At 40.6% G+C, this 20,178-nt stretch overlaps 1 protein-coding gene across 1 annotated transcript in view; it reads right to left on the bottom strand.

The window, feature by feature from the left end:
- LOC116056996 (solute carrier organic anion transporter family member 3A1-like) overlaps positions 1 to 20,178 on the bottom strand; it is a 36,768-nt gene that overhangs the window by 7,239 nt on the left and 9,351 nt on the right. Inside the window, exons 3-6 of the mRNA XM_031309417.2 lie at positions 1,292 to 1,390; positions 781 to 1,050; positions 435 to 599; positions 58 to 256 (exon numbers count right to left, since the gene is read on the bottom strand). Coding sequence (XP_031165277.1) covers positions 58 to 256; positions 435 to 599; positions 781 to 1,050; positions 1,292 to 1,390 — 733 coding nt within the window. The remainder of the gene's footprint in view (positions 1 to 57; positions 257 to 434; positions 600 to 780; positions 1,051 to 1,291; positions 1,391 to 20,178) is intronic.

Genomic DNA, 20,178 nt, shown 5'->3' on the forward strand with positions numbered 1-20,178 from the left:
CATGCGTAAACAGAATATGTTTTTTGAAAAAATGCATCAGTAGGTTTCCCTGCTTACTCGTTGCCATAGGCTACAGTAACACCGGCGACAGGTCCAGTGTCACAGCCCAAGAAGAGGAAAGAGACGTAGCATGCAGTGGACACCAGGTTGACCATCATGGCCATGCGGACAGCGCCCAGAGCTGACAGGTTCAGCTTCTTTACCAGCAGCCCCCCCAGGAAGATACCCAGACAGGCACAGGGGATGGCTGTCATACCTGGGGAGGAAAAGACAAGGTTATGTTCAATATTTCCAAAGTTGTTTACTGGGATTGTTCTTAGTAATGGTTGCTGCGCTGCTCAAATGTGGTCATTATATTCCATTTTTTTGTTTGATTGTAAAACAGAACAGAACAATAAAGGTTTGCCACTAGGACAAAATTATGATCTGCCTACCTAGCAGCTGATTGGCTGAGGAGGTGGTAAGGTTGAACTGCTGCTCCAGGTATTTTCCCAGGAAGGCAGCAAAGCCAGCAACCACAGCGATCTCCATGCAGGCTGCCAGCGTGATGCAGCTGAACACCGGATTGGAGAGAAGGTGCCGGGTTACCCGGGGGATTACTGGGTCGATTGAGAAGAAAAGGGAGAAAAAGGACAGGAAGGACAGAGAAAATTATCATTTCTAAGACTTTTCATTATCCAAATCTAATATTATATTTATAATATATTTATATTTTGAAATTTCCCACTTCTCCTCAACCTTTTTTCCTCAGTCTCTCCTCCCCTCCGTGCTTCTCCTTACCTCTCAGATGCTCACAAACTGAGAGTCCGCTGTTTATATCAAAGCCATGAATGGCCCCGTTGGGTTTAGAGCCCTGGTACTCCATGGTCAGGGAAGAAGGCAGCATGGCCTGCTCACTCTCCCCTCCACCGTCCATGTCCTGCTCGTCCAGCGCCTGGGGGAAGCCGAACATGAAGAGAGCCGACAGGAAGAGTAAGGCACCACAAAGGAGGAAGCCAGCCCACCACGCCCCAATCCAGCGAGGGTCATCTGGGGTGATGTCCAGCTTACCTGGACAAGAGGTAGGGAAATTTACCAATGGATGGATGTTGAATGATGTCATAATTTCACATGTCAATGCGAAGAAATTGAAATTTGTTAATTCTGTCTTAATGTTTCTATTGTGGTATAATATTGTAGTATTCTTAATTATCCCAGTAGGGTCAATACAAATATAACTATTACAATGAAAATGAACACAATTTAAGGATGCATCTAAACAAATACAAAGAAAAAATAACTGCCAACTCACTAGTGTCGATGAAGACTGCATCCACGTAGACTTTGGTACAGACAGAACCTAAGATGAAGCCACAGGCCGGACCGAACACTAATGTTGAAAATAAAATACCTGCAATACGGAGAGAGAGAGAGAGAGAGAGAGAGAGAGAGAGGGGAGGGGGGGGTCGAAAGCATGAAATACAATGCTCACATTACAACAAAGTGAGTCATTTAAAATGGAATGGAACAGTTGTTAAATCAAGTATTTTAGTTTATTTTAGCTTAGCTAGGTTGTACAGTGATAAGAATACTTAAAAATAAAAATCTACCCACTGTCCATCAACCAGAAACTAGAAGCCAAAAAGTGAAGGAGAAGAAAGAGTGAATACACCAAGTGCATTTCCCCTCATCTTTCAGCAGAGGGCAGCATTGTATCAAGACTGTAAAGTGTCTATTACTAAAGCCCTTTTATTAAATATGTGCTAACATGGAGCTTCCTATCACACTTCTGTTGTTAAATCCACTGACCGGAGATGAAATGTATTCTATTCAAGGAACAGATTAAGTATTGAATTCATGCCAACAGACTTTAAATTTTATCAGATGTCTCCCACTGGCAGATTTATTCACTGTCACTGTAATATGCGGCTCATAGGTTGCACAGCGTAATTGATCTAAGACTAGATTATCTGGCAGGATCATAAATAATCAAGCAGGAAATGGGTTCTTAGTGTAAGAACAGTGGGGATCCACTGACGCAGTAGCTCTGTTGATTTTAGAAGGCAGCGCTGGCCTGCTTTGGCCCAAAGGCTGAGAGGTTTCCAGTAAGCAACAGCAGACTGTGCAGGACTCTGTGTGTGTGTGTGTGTGTGTGTGTGTGTGTGTGTGTGTGTGTGTGTGTGCGTGCGTGCGTGCGTGCGTGCGTGCGTGCGTGCGTGCGTGCGTGCGTGCGTGCGTGCGTGATGTATCCTGGTGGTAAGTGGAACAATAAAAGTGAGCTCCAGTATCCTGATAGAATGAGAGGGCCAGTCAATCTTTCTGTGAGGGATGTAATGATTAGTGCTGTGGTGATCACCAGTGATAAATCTGTGAGTGGAATGGCCACTTTATTTTTACATGGTGCATTTCTAATGATAAAATCTCCATAATATAAGTCAGAGAGAAAAATGGTTTCAACCAGCCTTTTTTTTTATTTCAGGTCGCCATTTAAAAACCTGTTTCAGCAATAACAACAAAATATTTCATCCCAAATAATTTTTAAAGCATTTTCAGGCATTTTTGATTCCCTTATAAGAGTTACACAGAAGAGAGGTGACAGAAATGAGGGGAGAGAGAGATGAGGAATACTTGAACTGGGGACATGCGATTCCTTGGTTCGCAGGAGCCACATCCATAATTCTTTTGACAGATATGGGGTCTTACAGTGGCACAGACTCACAAATATTCATAATTAGTATGTCTAATCATAACAGGCAGAAGCCTCACTCCTAACCACAAAACATATACATTTGTATTCCCATTAATAATGGTGGACTTGACAGTTTTGTAAAGATTTCACAATATTGTCAATTAAGTCAAATTGTCGAGTTTTCATGTTGATGTTTCTCAATAAGACCCCAGCAGCTCTGTGAGGCTTCACTTCGGCACAGCAGTGCTTTGAGCTAAAAGCTAATGTCAGCAAGCTCACAATAACAATGCTATGCTAAAATGTATCAGGTCTATTGTTTACCATGTTCACCATCTTAGTTTAGCATGCTAGCATTGGGGAATTAGCGCTAAACACAAAAACGTCATTAGTTTTGCAGGTATTTGGTCATAAACCAAAGTGTGGAACAAATTAAAAATTTGACTTGATGGCACAAGAGAAAAAGTTATTACAAAAGGTGGTCCGTTTGCTGAACATACAGTAGGCGTTGCCCTACCCTGCTAAAGGATATTTACTCTAGGCCAAAGAAAAAGGCTTGGAGAATCATTAAAAATCCAAACCACCCGTGTAACAGCCTTTTCTCCCTGTTAAGACCAGGAAGAAGGTACCGGATACACCAGGCCAGCACTGAGAGGCTATAAATGGAGTGATTGATAGATTGGATTCATCCTCTGGGGGCCAACACTGTCCGTGCAGAATTCCATGGCAATTCATCCAATAGTTGTTATTGGAATAGATATTGCAGTAGTCAGTAGTCTTCTAACAGCAGTAGTAGTACTGACATACATGGTGCAATGGTAGTTCTTACAATCACTCAGTAGATCAAAATAAAAAATAAAAGAATTTAATAAAAACAAAAAATATATATCTATTTGTGCTAGGAATCACTAGAGGCCCCACAATATATTATCACGATTCTTATGTCAAAACACGATATTATTGTGATTTTAAACACATTGCAATATTCTGCAATATATATATATATAAAATGTATTACCTTTTTTCCAACTTTCAAATTATGTGCTCAAAGGAAAACTTTGTCAACATGTGCTTTATCTTAAAAGATAAATTTCTCTGTTCATCTCACGTCAATTTTGTTATTTCTTTTGTCATTCTAGTACCAAAAAGTTAGAATCTCATGTGCAATTTATGTAGTAAAAAATCAATACTTCCGTGTATCGATACACTATTATACACTGTATTGATTCCCCACCCCCACCTCTAATACCTATGCTGTACTTATATACGCTAAACTGGGACACCAGACTCGGGACACTCTGACCAGTAGTCACCCTCTGACTTTCTTGTTGGTTAGATGCATTATGGTCATTTCAGCAGCATCACAGATGCCAGTAGGGCTGAATGTGAAGGGGACAGAAGAGGTCTGGGGTTACAGCAGGGCCAACTCAACAGCCCACCAATGAACAACCTCCCATCTCCAACTTTGCCTTTCATTAGAATCAAATCACAGACAAACACAGGACAACACCACTAATCCATAATGCATGTGACGCAGGGAAGTCAAATACACACACACACACACACACACACACACACACACACACACACACACACACACACACACACACATACATACATACATACACACACACACACATACACACACACACACACACACACACACACACACACACACACACACACACACACACGGCAGTGAACCAGCCAAATATGATGGATCCCAGCCAATCTTATTTAAATACTCCAAAGCTCTAGACTGGCTAAACCCAGCCCGATCTGCCGGTGATTTAATTTCTCCCTGCAGCTCAGGCTGGAAGCCTGTACATTCATCTATCATGCTTCCGTTACAAATCTGTGGGGACCAATCACAGACTGGTTCATCCACCTGGCGCGCTATTGGCAGGTTTAACATGATGACGATAGAGAAGTGACCAAGCAGCTTCTTGTTTACATTCAACATGGCGGCCATCGAAGCGCAGCAACCAGTTGATGCTGCTGTCGCTGCTACGTCACCCGGATCGTTGGTCTGATTGGTTGAAGGACTATTCAATTGCGTACAGAGTCATTTGAACTATGCCCGTTGATCCCGCCTCTTGTGCAGTAGAAAATACAGACTCCCCAGACTAATGTTCAATCTTAAACGATGGAGCTTGGTCTGCTGATAGCCAGACTACCAAAGCTCTATATTTTCTAAACTTTGGGCACAATCCGCTTTACTGTGTCCCCTATACATGGGGATACCCCCAACCGGCACGTCAGACACCTGCCCACCAAGAGCCTGGGTCTGTCCGAGGTTTCTCCCTAAAAAGAAGTTTTCCTCACGACCCGAGGTTTCTCCCTAACAGGAAGTTTTTCCTCGCCACTGTCGCACTAAATGCTTGCTCTTGGGGGATTTATTGGAATTATAAAGTGTGGTCTAGAACTACTCTATTTGTAAAGTGTCTTGAGATAACTCTTGTTATGATTTGATACTATAAATAAAATTGAATTGAATTGAATAGAATTAAATAAGATAAGAGCCTGGATTGGCCTTCAAAGGGAAACAGCTGATGACAATAGCAGCAATAAGCATGATGAAGGAGAATTCCCGGTAAGCTTTGTTATGGCATGAGAAAAGGCAGAGGCTTATAATCCTCAAGCAACAGCTGCTCGACGCCCATCAGGAGAAGTATTCAGGACTGATGCCAGTCTGTTTGGAGTCAACGGTTGGTACATCTAAGGCCATTTCCTTGGAGACATGGCTGAAGGCTCATGGCAGTGAAATAATATACTGTATGTCGTGAGGTACTGGAGTTTTAACTGTACAGTAAAACTTTTAATACTGCATGATAAAAATGATATGCAGTATTCGAGTATTGGATTGGAAGTGTGCTCAAAGTGGGAACTTTTGCACATTCCCTACCCTGGTCAATATTTTGCACTGCATAAAACTGTACAGCTCTTCCATTTTAAAAACAGATATACATTTTAACATATTTCTATATTTGTTTTTTCAGATTTTATATTTGTTTTTTATTATTTTTTCTATTATGTGTCTTGACTTTTGCACTGTGTTTATAGTTATGCACCAAAGCTCACACCTGCTTGGCGATGAACCGGCTTCTGATTCTAAAGTGTCTTTCTGCTGAAAGAAAATTAGATACATTTTCTATATTAAATAATAAATATCTAATAAACAATATTAAATAAATAATTCAATTATGTGAAATAATAATATCGAGTTGACACATGGACTGTTAGAATAAAAAAAAAAAGTTTACATGGCAAAAGAGTGATTCATTTTATAGATTGTGACCTTCAGGAACTGCTTTTCATTGTCATTGTCATTTCTTTCCTCAAGTTGTCTTAACTGTAAAATGATATAAGTTTTGCAGTCCTCTAAAGAAAAAGCTCAAAGTGTGATTTAATACGTAATACTAATAGGGAAAAAAGTATCAGCATTGTGCTGTTAAATTAAATGTTATTGCGTGGTAATTTGATAAAATTGTGCAAACAACAGCAACCACTGCAACAATTTTGGAATTACGATTTGTACACATTTTTAAATTAATTAATTATAAAAAGCAATGCTTCTGAGGGTTTACCTTTTGATTGCTCATTAGAGGCAGGATATAAATCCCTCTGGATGTATGGACATTGCTATGGTTGCAGTTCTGCCTCAATGTAACCGTGGATGAGAGCGGTAGCGCTATTCAGTTGAGCTACAGTACAGTGTAGCAGCACATGTCAGTGGATTGGTGGCTGGAGGGAAAGGGTCACTGCCGTCAAACTAGACGTTAAGGGTGATCATCCTAAGAAAGCTTATTTAGCAGTGATGACACCATTTGTTACACTTAAAACACCCGAACAAGCACACATGGTTAGAAAAACTGCAACACCTGTGCAGGAAGGCGAGCAAAGAATGTCTCAATATTTAAGACTTCCCTTTCTAAAACAATATAAAGTTTATCTTTTTAAAAACAATAGTAATCTTTATTTATAACCAAAGTCTTAAACTGTGATTGCAAACAGGATCAAGTAAATGCCACAGATGTTTTATGAATGTGTATATTTTTTTGGTCCAGAACTATTTTTATCCTAAATCATCAGGAAGGAAAATCTATTACAAACAGTGCTTGCAAAAGGTTTAAAAGGGCAGCGAGCGAAGCGTGTTGGATGACATGGAGGAATTCAATCTGACACCCATCTCAAGCACACGCTGTGGGCTGTTTTAGCAGTACATGCTCTGACCTGGAGATGCTCTGCACTATGAAATATTTCCAGAGAGAACCTTAATGGATTTCCAATGTTTCTATGCAAAAAAACAGACTGCTGTTGTATCCTTCTTAGTCTCGCTTTGCCAGACCCTCCTCCACAGCTCTGCGGAGGAAGGAACAGCTCTGCTAGTCCTCACAGCATTCCTGGATGGGAGAAAAACGTGCTCTGGTTTATTGGCATTTCTTTAAACCAATCACAATCATCTTGGGCGGTGCTTAGCACAGGGCAGAGCAACGGTGCCTCTGCTAAATAGTCTCAGGAAGGAACTTGTTTTGGTGGAACATGTGTACGTTCAAAAGTAGTTTTAGTCGTGCAACAGAAAACTCAGATTGGACAGATAGTCTAGCTAGCTGTCTGGATTTACCCTGCAGAGATCTGAGGAGCAGTTAACCATAGTCCTCAGAAATCCACCAGAGGTTAGAACGCCAACACAAAGAAAGAGGAAGGGGACGGATACCTGGTCTAAATGAGTGAGATCCGGCGGAATTTCCAGCGGCAACGGAGCAATCCCAGAAGTGGAATGTCATGGATATAGACTATATCGTTCTTGACACTATTTTCTACCTGCTGTGTCTGAGGGCTGTAGCACTGACCACAGGCACAAGATAAAGGTCAAGACAAAAGTTATACAGTCCTGCTGGACAACAAACTAATAGAAGATTAGTTTTATTTTATTCCTTTCACTCTGCAGCACTGTAACGTTGACACGTGAAGCTAGATGACTGAAACTAACTGTAAGAGAAATGTACAATTTACAGGAACATTTATTAGAGTACAGACACTCTTTAAATATCCATGTAGAGCTCTGGCAGCTTGTCTGACCCAGGCATTTGGAAATGACAGGAAGAGACACTCAACTTAAGCCGAGAGCTTGTAGAGGATTTGATAGCTCCTACTTACTGTACTTACTTACGGTTGTATAGCTAAGTGATTTTATGTACTATATAGTACTATATAGTCTGAAACTTGGCCTGAACCTGACATGGATTTATTCATAAAACATTAGTATTATTTTAAACTTTTTTGTTGTTGTCATTTTGTCCTTTTAGAGCTGACCCATCTTTCCTTTTTTACTGTTACAATATTGTGTATGTATGTGTGTTGATTTGATGAGTATTAATTTACGTCATTTATTTCCACTGTCAAAGCACTTTGTAAACTATTGTTTTTAAAGGTGCTATACACATAAAGTTATTATTATTATTATTATTATTATTATTATTATTATTATTATTATAATAACATGAGTATATTATTTTCAATATTAAAAGTACAATTACACATTGATTATAGCACAAACACACATGCACATACAAACAAGCACAATAAGTGATGTCAGGCCAACAGCTTGCTACATATCTAACTATGGTGAAGGTTCATTGGATGGTTATTTCTGGGACTATGAGGAGTAAATAATACCAGGGAGAACCTTTAACACTGCTCTATGGTTTTAAATGGTGAGTCAGTTTTGTGGTGAGTCCACTGTGACGCATCACATGATACTATACACAAATATTAGCAGAAAAGTGTGCATTATATTGCAATCCAACACAACACAGTGCCAAAAACAATTAAAGCTTTCACACGTCTTATTTGTTAAAGGACTGTTGTTTGGATTGCATTTACACTAATAGAAGATTAGTTTTATTTTATTCCTTTCACTCTGCAGCACTGTAACTTTGACACATGAAGCTAGATGACTGAAACTAACTGTAAGAGAAATGTACAATTTACAGGAACATTTATTAGAGTACAGACACTCTTTAAATATCCATGTAAAGCTCTGGTAGCTTGTCTGACCCAGGCATTTGGAAATGACAGGAAGAGACACTCAACTTAAGAAATCAAGCAGGCCCCATAGTAAGACTGAGGTGAAGAGTCCAGTGTCCCCCTATGCACCCCCTTCCACACATTTTCACTAGATACAAAAAAATATTAGATAAGACACATAATTCCTTTTTATTATCAGATTTCTCCTTTTCTTTTTTGTTACCTTAAGCTACTGGCCCGGTTTTCATGAAACCTTGTGGAAGGGTGCAGCATGGGCCAAGGAAGAACCCCTTTATACTGTGGAGGGGATCCGAGTCACCGGAGGTATATACAAATTATTTTTCACTTCTGTTAACATTTAGAGATAGACCGTTTGTGCTGCATTCATGTGGTGTCGGAATAATAGGAAAATGTTCACACTGCATTAACATTGCGACATAGGGCAGAGGTCTGCACTCTCCTTCTAGTTCTTTCATGTTTTTTTTGGGGCTCTTTGCCTTAGTTCGTGAGTGCATATGGAGTTAGACAGGAAAGGGGGAGAGAGAGGAGACAACATACAGCAAAGGGCCGTGGGTCGTAGTTAAACTGGGGCCCCTGCTGAGGACATAAGGCTCACGGTCTACCAAGTGAGCTACCAGCGCCCATATTGTTCTTAGTTCCTTTGTTAGTTTATTTGATCATTTATATTTAATTGTATTTCCCAGTGTGAAGGTCCAAATGCTGTAATAATTTTTCAATGCCTTCTTCTTGCTGGCTTAAATATATTTTGGTCAAATATGTATACGTATACTCTATTTGCTTGATTTTACTCTTGGGGATCAATAAATCTTATCTTACCTAACCTAATTGATTTATTTTCCCCTAAAAGTAGTTATTTAAATAGTCTAGTCTAGTCTATATTTAATAGAGTCTAAATATGGCAATCAGTTTATAAATTACAAACATGTGTATGTTTATAATTATGGATCATACAGTAAACTCCCCCCAGGGAGCTAAAAGGACATGATATCATTGTCCTCAATGGGCAACTACAGACCTAATTTCAATAAACATGGGGTTCTATTTTACTGATGACTGATGGTTTGTGTCCACATAGGCATTTTCTGATGGCAGCTATCGCCCTGCTTGCATGCATTGCAAGCTATTGGGCTTGCCACTAGCAGTTTCTCTTCATTGACCACTGACAAGCAAAGAAAACAGGCTACACCTTCCTACACCCCGATAGCTGCACCTGATTTGACGAACACTTAATTTGGGTCCGTTTGCTCCTGGATTTCAATGGACACAATGGCAACTTTCTCTTATCGAAATGTGTTTCTGAAAACGTTTTATGCGTCAACGGTCAGTTTAACAGATTTTCATGAGTTTTTGAGAGGTGGCAAGTAGGGCTGAACGATTTTTGAAAATAATCTAATTGCGATTTTTTCCCCAAATATTGCGATTCGATTATTTTTTTTAAGCTCTTTGTCTTCTGTATTATTCAACAAAGACAAACAATAAATCATTTTATAGTATGAACAACACACAATTACACACTAGACAGTTAAAAAAGTAAAAATATAGTATACACACACACACACACACACACAAAACAGTGTAATTTTTTACAGTGGACAGAGAGGAGCTGCCTCCAGCCCCTCCCCCTCGTGAAGTTGCGTGCTGCCGTGTGCACTTGCTCAGAGAGGCTATCGTTACGTTAGCTAGTTGCTGGTGTTCTTGCCGTGGGATTAACTGTACTAATAAAACTGTTGAAACACCGCGGCCACGCTGCTGTGAAAGCTCCCCGAACGTCATTTATCAGTCTGGTTGTTACCCCTCTCAGTGGCAGCTCCTCCACTCATATCTTTATAACGGAGCTAACCACTAACCGGAGCTAACAGCTAATCAGAGCTAGTTGCCAACCGAGCCTTCAGTTCTGCGTGTCTGTATCCATTAACTGCACGTATGGACTCGAACCAGAATAAAACCCTTCATTTTATTAAAATGGCTGTAAAAGTTTTAAACTACAACTCAGAGTTGTTTGAATGACAGAAATCAGCTCAAGGTACGACGTAGCGTTAGCGTGCTAGTTGATGCTTTCTCTGCGGAGTGCAGACTGATTTGCTCTCGCGAGTCATGTGACCAAATCGCAGCCTTTGCGATTAGGAAATCGCGTTTTAACATATCGCGATATTATCGCAAATGCAATTAATCGTTCAGCCCTAGTGGCAAGTCGAGCTGCCCATTCTTTATTTACATTTTGATTCACCTTTATGCAAATGAGGAGCGGGCGACTCAATGTCCCGGTTCTCCAAAGTCCCCGCGACGCTACCGAAATGCATTGCACGGCTGCTCACATAGACAATGAATGAAAAGCAGGACGCTTAGCAGTGCACACGTACACGCAAGTGTTAAAACCAGGGATGTAACAAGTAATGTAAGAAGCAGAACTGAACTTTATAGGGTTCTTTAGCCTCCTTTTTCTTATGTTAAACAGCTATTTGTATTTATTGTTTACTTTATATTAATGTTTAATATGTTTGTTTGTTATGTATGCACCAATTATCAAGGCAAATTCCTCGTAAGTGTAACTGGCTGTGGCAATACACCTATTCTGATTCTGATTGGAATAACAATATAAATCACTAAAAACTATGTATGTAGTGTTCATAACGGTAGTTATAAATGGTCATTTTTATTATTGTTACATTTAATCCAAGTGATGGAAAGCAGGCTTAACATGATGGTGATGCCTGTGTTCTGTACGCATGCTGTAATGAATGCAGCACAGGCAAGGTCATACTGTATGAGACAGGGCTCCTCTACATGGTCACACTGCCAGCACATGAATAATTTCTCACTCAGGCTCACATTATGGCACGGTTCAATCACTGGCACTTTGTATCTTGGCAAAGGTGCTCCTAAAAGGTGCACATATAAAACAACCTGTGCCGGTCTGAACAGACAGTGTGTGCTGAGTCAGCGTCCATTCCTTCCTCTGCTGTCCTACAGTGGAAGAGTAATAACTCCACTGGAGTAAAAACATTTTGCTGCAGTGGACTCTCAGACTCACAGCGCTTCATTACACGCATTACAGCGATGAATAGGGTCTAAGATATGAGGCAGGGAGAGAGAAGCTGACCCAGCGGCTGCAGAGCTGGACCCCTCTGGCTCCAACTGCTCTTTTACTTTACTGTTCTGTTATGTGCTATAGGTTACTGTACTTTACAACCCTGCACTGTAATATGTTGTATTGTTGATGACATTTAGCACTCTGCTACAGACCTTAAACATTTATGTTGTTTTCCAGCCTGGACTTTTGTGTGTTCACACATTAATGGGAAGGTCTAACTGGGATATACTGAACAGCAAGTCATGTTAGTTTGTCAAAGATTTCAACAACCTAACAAACTTCCTTTAAAGCACTGTTAGAACAAGTATAAGGGTTAGTATGACTGACTACACACACGGCTGAGGGTTCACAGCTATACCAACGGCTCTGTAAGGCTGTGCTTTGAGCAAAATGCTAAAGTCAGCATGCTAACATGTTCACAATGACTACGCTACATGCTGATGTTTAGCAGGTATGTTTACTATGTTCGCAATCAGTCAATAGTGTTAGCATGCTAAGATTCGCTAACTAGCACTAAACACAAAGTAACACTAAGGTAGGGTGACCAGATGTCACGCCGGTTTCCGGGGACAGTCCCCGGTTTTGGTGACCTGTCCCCGGCTGGAGCTGTCCCCAGAAATGTCCCCGGTTTTCACTGTGACTGACAGACCCGAAACTGGAATGAAAGAAAGAAAACATTGATCAAACCATTGATCAAACGCGCACCCTACAGGTGCAGGCTCAAGACAGCCAGAGCAAGCGCTGCTCAGAGCTCAGAGATGTTCTAGAATGCCCATATTTTACAATGCTAAAATGACTGTTTATTTACATGGAGTCTGGTGGGTTTAGCGAACGCAATTTCGTGGACTTTTTTGTTTAAAAAAAGGATCTTACTCTTTAACAGAAAAGTCGACCTCCTTAGAAATCCTTTCCATAATGTTGTCAGACACTTCAAATATTAATCTGAGCCTGTCAGTGGTAAAACGACCACTTTTATGAACGTATTACAAGTTGGACAATTGTCCTATTAACTTACATTGTAGCTTGTTTCACCGTTGCCGACTGCAGCGATTTCGTTTAATACTGGACCTATGTCAAAGGAAAATATTTCCTCAATAGTTTTAATTGTATCCGATACTCCATGAGCTGTTGCAGAAACAAGCCCAGCGTGAAGAAATAAAGCAAAAGCTGTCAGATAAATGTAGTGCAGTAAACATTACAACATTTCCCTCTGAGGTGTAGTGGAGTACAAGTATGACGTAGCAGCAGCGTAGGTATATGTAAGGAGATAACATAGGCACAGGCTAATTATTGATCACTAAAATGATAGTTAACATTAGTAATTACACTTAAACAGCTAATGTGAGACGAAACTGCCTGCGCGCTTCTCCTGTACTATACGGTAATTCCTCTACTATGCGACAGTAAGTCCCGTGGTTATGACCCAATCGTTAGCTTATTTTTATAAAAACGTCTGCTACGGAGCCATAATGTGAGGTACAAGGTAATGGAGCCTTTTATACATTGTCGTGTTTCTTTAGAAATAAACAATGGACAAATAGAGTCTTTAAACTCTTCAGATGTAAAGTTATTCTCTGTCAAAGTGACGTCAAAATGAATGGCAGTCAATGGGATGCTAACGGGGGGTGATCGCTTTGTAGCATTAAAATGGCGCCATAGGAGGTTCGCGGTCCGAGGAAAAGCTTACCCCCTTACTTAAAATAACATACTGGTTAAAGCCCCGCCCATTTCAAGACAACCCGACCCACTTCCGGGTTAAATCCCGTCCACTTCCGGGTTAGGCCCCGACCAGTCCGAGTACAGATACAGATACAGATAATTCATATGGTTAACAGATACAGATACAGATACAGATAATGCTGTACTCGCTCATCCCTAATTCTCATGTAAACTATTTATGTCTGCACAGACATTTTTGTAAATTGCTTAGCCAGTGTATCTCACCATAATTGTTATTATATTGCCAGATTCCAGACAATCCCACTTATATATATCCCACTTACAAATATGAATATATATATTTCTATGCTTCCTATTGACATTAATGCAAAAATATGAAGAAAAAACTATTCCACCTGTGTGTGTGCATAGTTAAAATTCTGAAGTGCAAAATAGTTCAGGCTACAGCACAAATATTTCCATCCATAGATAAGAATAATCAAGTCTAACCTCTAAATTTCTTTTCAAAGTGCACCAGATTGATGCATTTTAACGTTAAAATAGACTAAATTTCCTTACAGGGGAGCATGCCCATGGACCCCCCTAGGGGGGCTTGTGCCCCAGTGCAGCTCTAGGTCTAGTGATGCCCCTGGGGCAGTGTCCCCGTTTTAAGTTTACAAAGATAAAAACATTACCTGTTTGGGAGGTATTTATGCTTCTGAGCTGAAAATGTCCCCGGATTTTGTCTCAGAAATCTGGTCACCTTACACTAAGGCTGATTTTGGAAGTATTGGTCTTAGAACAAAGCATTGCACAGATAAAACATTTGACCTCATGATGGCGCTCCTCTGGGCATCATAAATATCCATACTAAATGTCATGGCAATCCATCAGTTGAGATATTTCAGTCTGGACCAAAGAGGTGGACTGACAGAAAGGCCAACTTTGGCATCCCTAGAGGCATACCGCTAGAGCGGCTAACAACTATTGTGTTTAAGTGTTTTTGTAAAGTCATTTTGACTTCAAAAAGCAATATTAAAGGAGAAAATTTGCTTTGCTGACACAGCAGACAAATGTGAATGCATGGAAAACAAGAAAAACTGGAGGCATTTGACCCTACTGAGTCTTTACACTATATAGAGTTACTGTGGTGCTCATGGAGGCCTACACTGTATAGCAAAGGATTGACATCTTCCATTAGCCAGATACAAACATTTACACAGCACCACATACTGAACCTCATAAGGACCTAAAGCAAAACCTATTTGGGGCTCCATTAATGTAAAAAAGGCACAGAGAGATAGGAGCAGTAGACAGCAATCAATAATCCAATTACAATGCAGCTCGGACATTATCCTGTAGTCAACAGAGCTCAGGAGCAGGTCTTTCTGTGGGAAGCCATTTTCTGGTCATGTAAGCCGCAGGTCAAGACTTTAAATATTAGATAGACATGAACATACTGTACTGCACGCACACACACACACACACGCACACACACACACACACACACACACACACTTTATTAGCCACAAGAGCAGAATTGCTTCATGTTGGTCAATCTGTGCACCACTATCATCTTCACTGAAATATCTCAAGAACCATTGTTTGAATTGCCAAAGAAATTGGCACACATATCCATAGTGCCCAGGGGATGAATCACAATGACTTTGGTGATCCACTAACTTATCTTCTAGTGTCACCATGAGATTGACATTGTGACTGAAATGTCTTGACAACTGGATGGATGATGACATTTGGCTTTCATATTCTGCACAGAATTCATTTTAATAACTTTGGTGATCCAATGACTTTTATGTCGTATCCTCATTCGGCAAAAAAAAATGTCCAAAATCAAAGCTTTGATGGTGAACAGTGTGAACGTTATAGATGCTAAACATAAGCAAGGTAACATTGTCTTGGTGCTCATGCTGACTTTAGCATTTAGATCAAAGCACTGCTGCTGTGCTTAATGTCTTCATGCCTCACAGAGGCATGGCTGTGTAGACTCTGGACACACAGATCCCACTCATTATTACTTGTGCTGCAGTGTATCACTGCTGCATTACTACCATTTTTAAATCTATTTGTCAATTTCCCTCTCATCTGCCAGAAGACACATTGATCTGGTGGCCATCTGGTTGATTAGGACAAACATACACATAGAGGAAAACACACAGAGAGAAGTAGGCTACTGGACACTAAGTGAAAGCAACAACATTTGAGAAATAATAGGCTGCAGCACTGAAAACAGATACATGACAGGTGCATGCTGGGGGGGCATGTGCCATGAAAACAGGGATGTGTTCGCTGGTTTGTTCTTGAGTATTCCCAGTGTCCTCAATCTCTCATTCAGGCAGTATTGATCCATGTGAGGTGAAGATATGTCCACAACAGAGCAGCCTCTTCTTCTATCATATGCTTTGTTAGCGAGCCTGTGGAGAGCAGCTGCTTTAATATTCAATCATTTGTTAGATGTTTTCTTTCCTAACTGCTTCTCTGCTGCGCTGCATTATTCAGGGGTTTTCTTACAATGTTAACATGTCGTCACATGTCAAGCTCATCAAACACCACCATTGCCTTGAGACTGGGGAAAGGGAGCAGCAGAAATACTAAGCAGCACATAACATGTATGTACTGTGTAAAGACCGGGCTCCATGTAATTACCGAACAGACAACGCAGCAGTCACATTGTAGGAGGTAACCATGGCAATCAATATGCCTGGATTATAAAAAAGAAAAAAAAGGAGAACAGAGAGGAGGTGGTGCAGAGAAAAGATTAATAGACTATATGTAAGTGTCAAAGGAAGAAGCTTGGGGGATGTTATGGAAGAGACAATTCCTTATGGACTGGGAAAGGCCGCAGTGCACTGAGACATAGAACTATGAGGGGCCATCAGGGTCATTATTCACAATTACCTCACACACATACAAGTGACATGCTCTCACATACACTACTGAAATGCTTTCATATACACTACTGAAAATGTATACGCTCACATACTATACTGAAACCTCACACATATACAAGTGAAATGCTATTACACACTACTGAAATGCTCACATATACATTTTAGAAGTGAAATACTAGCTTTTCAGTAGTGTATGTGAGAGAGTTTCAGTAGTTTATATGAGAGTGTTTCAATAGTGTGTGAGAGCATTTCACTTGTATGTGTGAGGTAATTGTGAATAACGTCCATGATGGCCCCTCATATAGCACAGTAGCGATGTTACCAAATCAGAGTCAAGATTTCAGTCCAAAATGCAATGCATGCAAATTTCCAAACAGTGAATAGCTGAAGAGTGTAAATAGCAACAAATGGTGGTCCTTTTTTAAGGATTGCAGTTAAGAGACGTCCTTGGTTGACTGACTAGACTGTCAGATCCAGTCCATCACAGGGCTAACATAAACAGACACAATCAGACTCATTCTTACAGGCAGTTCTGACTCTTAAAGTCAAACTGAAATCACAGTTAGTCATTCCTTTTTGATGTCAAAAATTATGACATTTGACTTGTTAATATTTTGGCAATGTTGGTCGATCACAATTTGCTGGATAACCATGAAATGTTGTACAGACATTCATGGTTCTGAGAAGATAAATCCTACCAACTTTGGTGATCTCTTGACTTTTTCTCTTGCGCCACCAGCAGGTTTACATTTGTGGCTTTGAGGGGTATGTCTCAAATGTTCCCCTCAGGATGAATTTTAATAACTTTGGTAATCTTTACTTTTCATCTGGCGCCATCATGAGGTGAACATCTCAATTTGTCTACTACCTTGGTTTATGAGGAAGTTCCTGCAAAACTAATCAAATTCCCATGAACCTTGGCTGTACTTTATGTTAAAGGGGCTGTACTCGACATTCAGAACATTAATATAGCAGTAAACAACTATTTGCTATGTAAAGATATAGTGGAGTAATGGCGTCCTGAGCAGAAAATGAAGTCACTCTCCCTCTGTGTGTGTTGTAATCCGAGTTTCTTGTTCTTTGTTTTGATAGCCGGTCCGGCCGTGTGTGCATGTTATGGCGTTTTTCCACTACATGGTACCTGCTCGACTCAGCTCGGCTCGACTCGGCCGCGGTGCCTCGTCCTCCTTGTTCCATTGCAGATTTACTACCGCCTCATGCGTGAGGCAAGCGTGGCTGGTCGTCGTAGTGACGCCGTAGGAAACTGCCACAACCTAACGCGACACACACACAGAACGTGGAAGGTGTGTGTTGTTTTTGACTCTCAGCATGTGGCTGTTTGCCAGAAGACACATTTAGTTTCTAAAGAAGCTGGAGGCAGCAAAAAAAAACACCGCTGGCAAAACTATTTAAAAATGGCGGGTTTGTTCAGGACACCCCCGTCTGTCTCTAGCAATGATGACGCAGTGATTAGTGACGATTCTCTCTGACCAATCAGTAGTCTGCAGGTTTTCACCTCACCTCACGTATTGCCTTAGCTCGCTTGGAACCTCAATGGAGGTGATACTAAATAAAGTACCTGTTGGCAGATACCAGGGACTTTTTATCAGAATGGAAAAACAGGAAAGGCGAGTAGAGTCGAGGCGAGTCGAGCAGGTACCATGTCATGGAAAAACACCATTAGTGCCTTATGCGTCAGCTTCAGATGCCAGATTTATATTATTATTTTAATTACATGTATTTTACAAAAGGAATAGGGAATTTTAGAGATGTTAAATGTTTAATGCTAATGGGTTTTCACATTGTAATGGGGGCGATATAGGGTTAGCGCACAGTGAATTCCTTTAAGGTTTTTTAAATAGCAAAGAAATATCAAGTGTAATGTTTAACATCAGGCATCTGGTATGAGTTGGCCTCTAGCCAAGCTGGGGGGTAGGGTGGGTTGTTGTGCTAGCCTTGTTTGCCCTCCTTCCTCTCCTCCATCCTCTGTCCATCCCTTCCTCCCTCCATCTCCTCCACTCTAAGTGCTGCTGACAGAGACTGTACAGATCAAAGCATGCATAGAACAAATCGCAGGCCTTCTCACCCTGCAAGAGGTAAACATCGACACCGTGAGAAGGAGCAACTAGCCAGATGGTAGCCAACAATACTGTATTTTTATTTTCTTTTGTTCCTCCCATAATAATAATAACTATTAAATAAAAAGCAAACTGAGGAATCCACAAGGACTCTTACAGAATAACATGAACTACAGTTGTGCTTTGACTTATTGATGCATCAGCTCTTTAAGCCTTAATGTGATGGTGATTTTATTAGTATACATTATCATACAATAATTGAATGTCTTACCCAGCTGTACAATTTGCAATTGTGAACCGCAATAACAGGAGATGGACAGAAATGGAATTTTAGGCTCGATAACAATGATCGATAATTACAGATACAATACCAATAAGAGGACCAGTGCATTTTTCCACTGGCTGTATCATTTTTGTAAATAAATTGTTGTTAACCAGCCGTTGAATGTTATTTGCAAGTTTTGGGAGTCTGGTATTACTTGCTGTGTCCGTTCACAGTCACAGAGGAACCAGAGCTTTTGTAAGAAAAGACTCCACATTATCAGATGTAATTACTGGCTGCAATTCTATTATTAAAAAAACATTTTTACATTTATATTCTTATTTTAGTAATAATGGGAGTCACTGTCTCATTCTCTCCATCTCCTAGATGGAGCTGTGCTAGCAGGTCGCTGGGCGATGAGACAAACAGGAATGGCACATAGCCTCAGTGCCTGTCTCTGTACTGTTGCCTTGGCAACTTTGGCAGACAGTCTGTGATGTGGATTATGTCGACCTTTTGGTTTCTGCTGTAAGTATAACTGCAGTCCTCTGCTGTTGACCACTGAACACTTACTGAAGTTGGGAATAAAGTGCTTTGCTCAAGGGCACTTTGGGAGAAAGGGCAGGATCTGGCTCACAATTCCCCGTCAACCACAACAATACAGGAAATATTGTCTCTCAAATTATACTTCAGCAATCTTTTGTTCACAAGACTGCTTTTCTAACCTTAAAAACAAAGTCCTTTTGTTGCGTAATACCCTTGGCACATACAAGCCACTGAATACTTAGCAACATGGTAGTGAATGACACCATTCAGCAAGGAAGAGCATCAAACAGCACAGTATTGATGGACGCATGCATCCCAACACACATAACCAACATGTTTAACAGCCAGGGATATTTCCATCCACTGGCCAAACTCATTATCTGAGCTGGACAAAACTGTCAATACTGCACACGTTGCTGGACCTGTCTAATCTACTAATGACATAAAGTAATGGAGTATCTATTGTCTTCTTTTTTTAACCAAGAAGAAATTGTGTGCACTTGCCCATGGACAGCTAGAATGCATTTCTTTTAAATTAGATCAGCAAAAATGTGCTGACACATTAATGTATGTTTATTTAAAGGTCCAATGTGTAGGAATTTCTTCCATCTAGCGTTGAGATCATATATCAATCGCGCCACGCAGTTCAAAGTACGTATCACAGCTACGGTAGCCTTCACGCTTCAAAAAGCCGGTCTCTTGCTCTTTTCAATCTCCTTTTTCTTTTTCTGGGTGAAGAAGAAGAAGACTCCTGTTTCTGAAATTTGGATTTTGAATATGTGTGGTCCTCCATGTTTCCTTCTTCAAACTCCCCGGGGCCGGGAAGCTACGATACCCATTAGCAGCATTAGCAGCATTAGCAGCACCTGTGAGTTTATCATGTGACAGCGAAAACGTGAAAGGCAGAGCAGTATGTC

This window comes from Sander lucioperca, chromosome 3, assembly GCF_008315115.2.
Source record: "Sander lucioperca isolate FBNREF2018 chromosome 3, SLUC_FBN_1.2, whole genome shotgun sequence".
In the NCBI taxonomy this organism is placed as follows: domain Eukaryota; kingdom Metazoa; phylum Chordata; class Actinopteri; order Perciformes; family Percidae; genus Sander; species Sander lucioperca.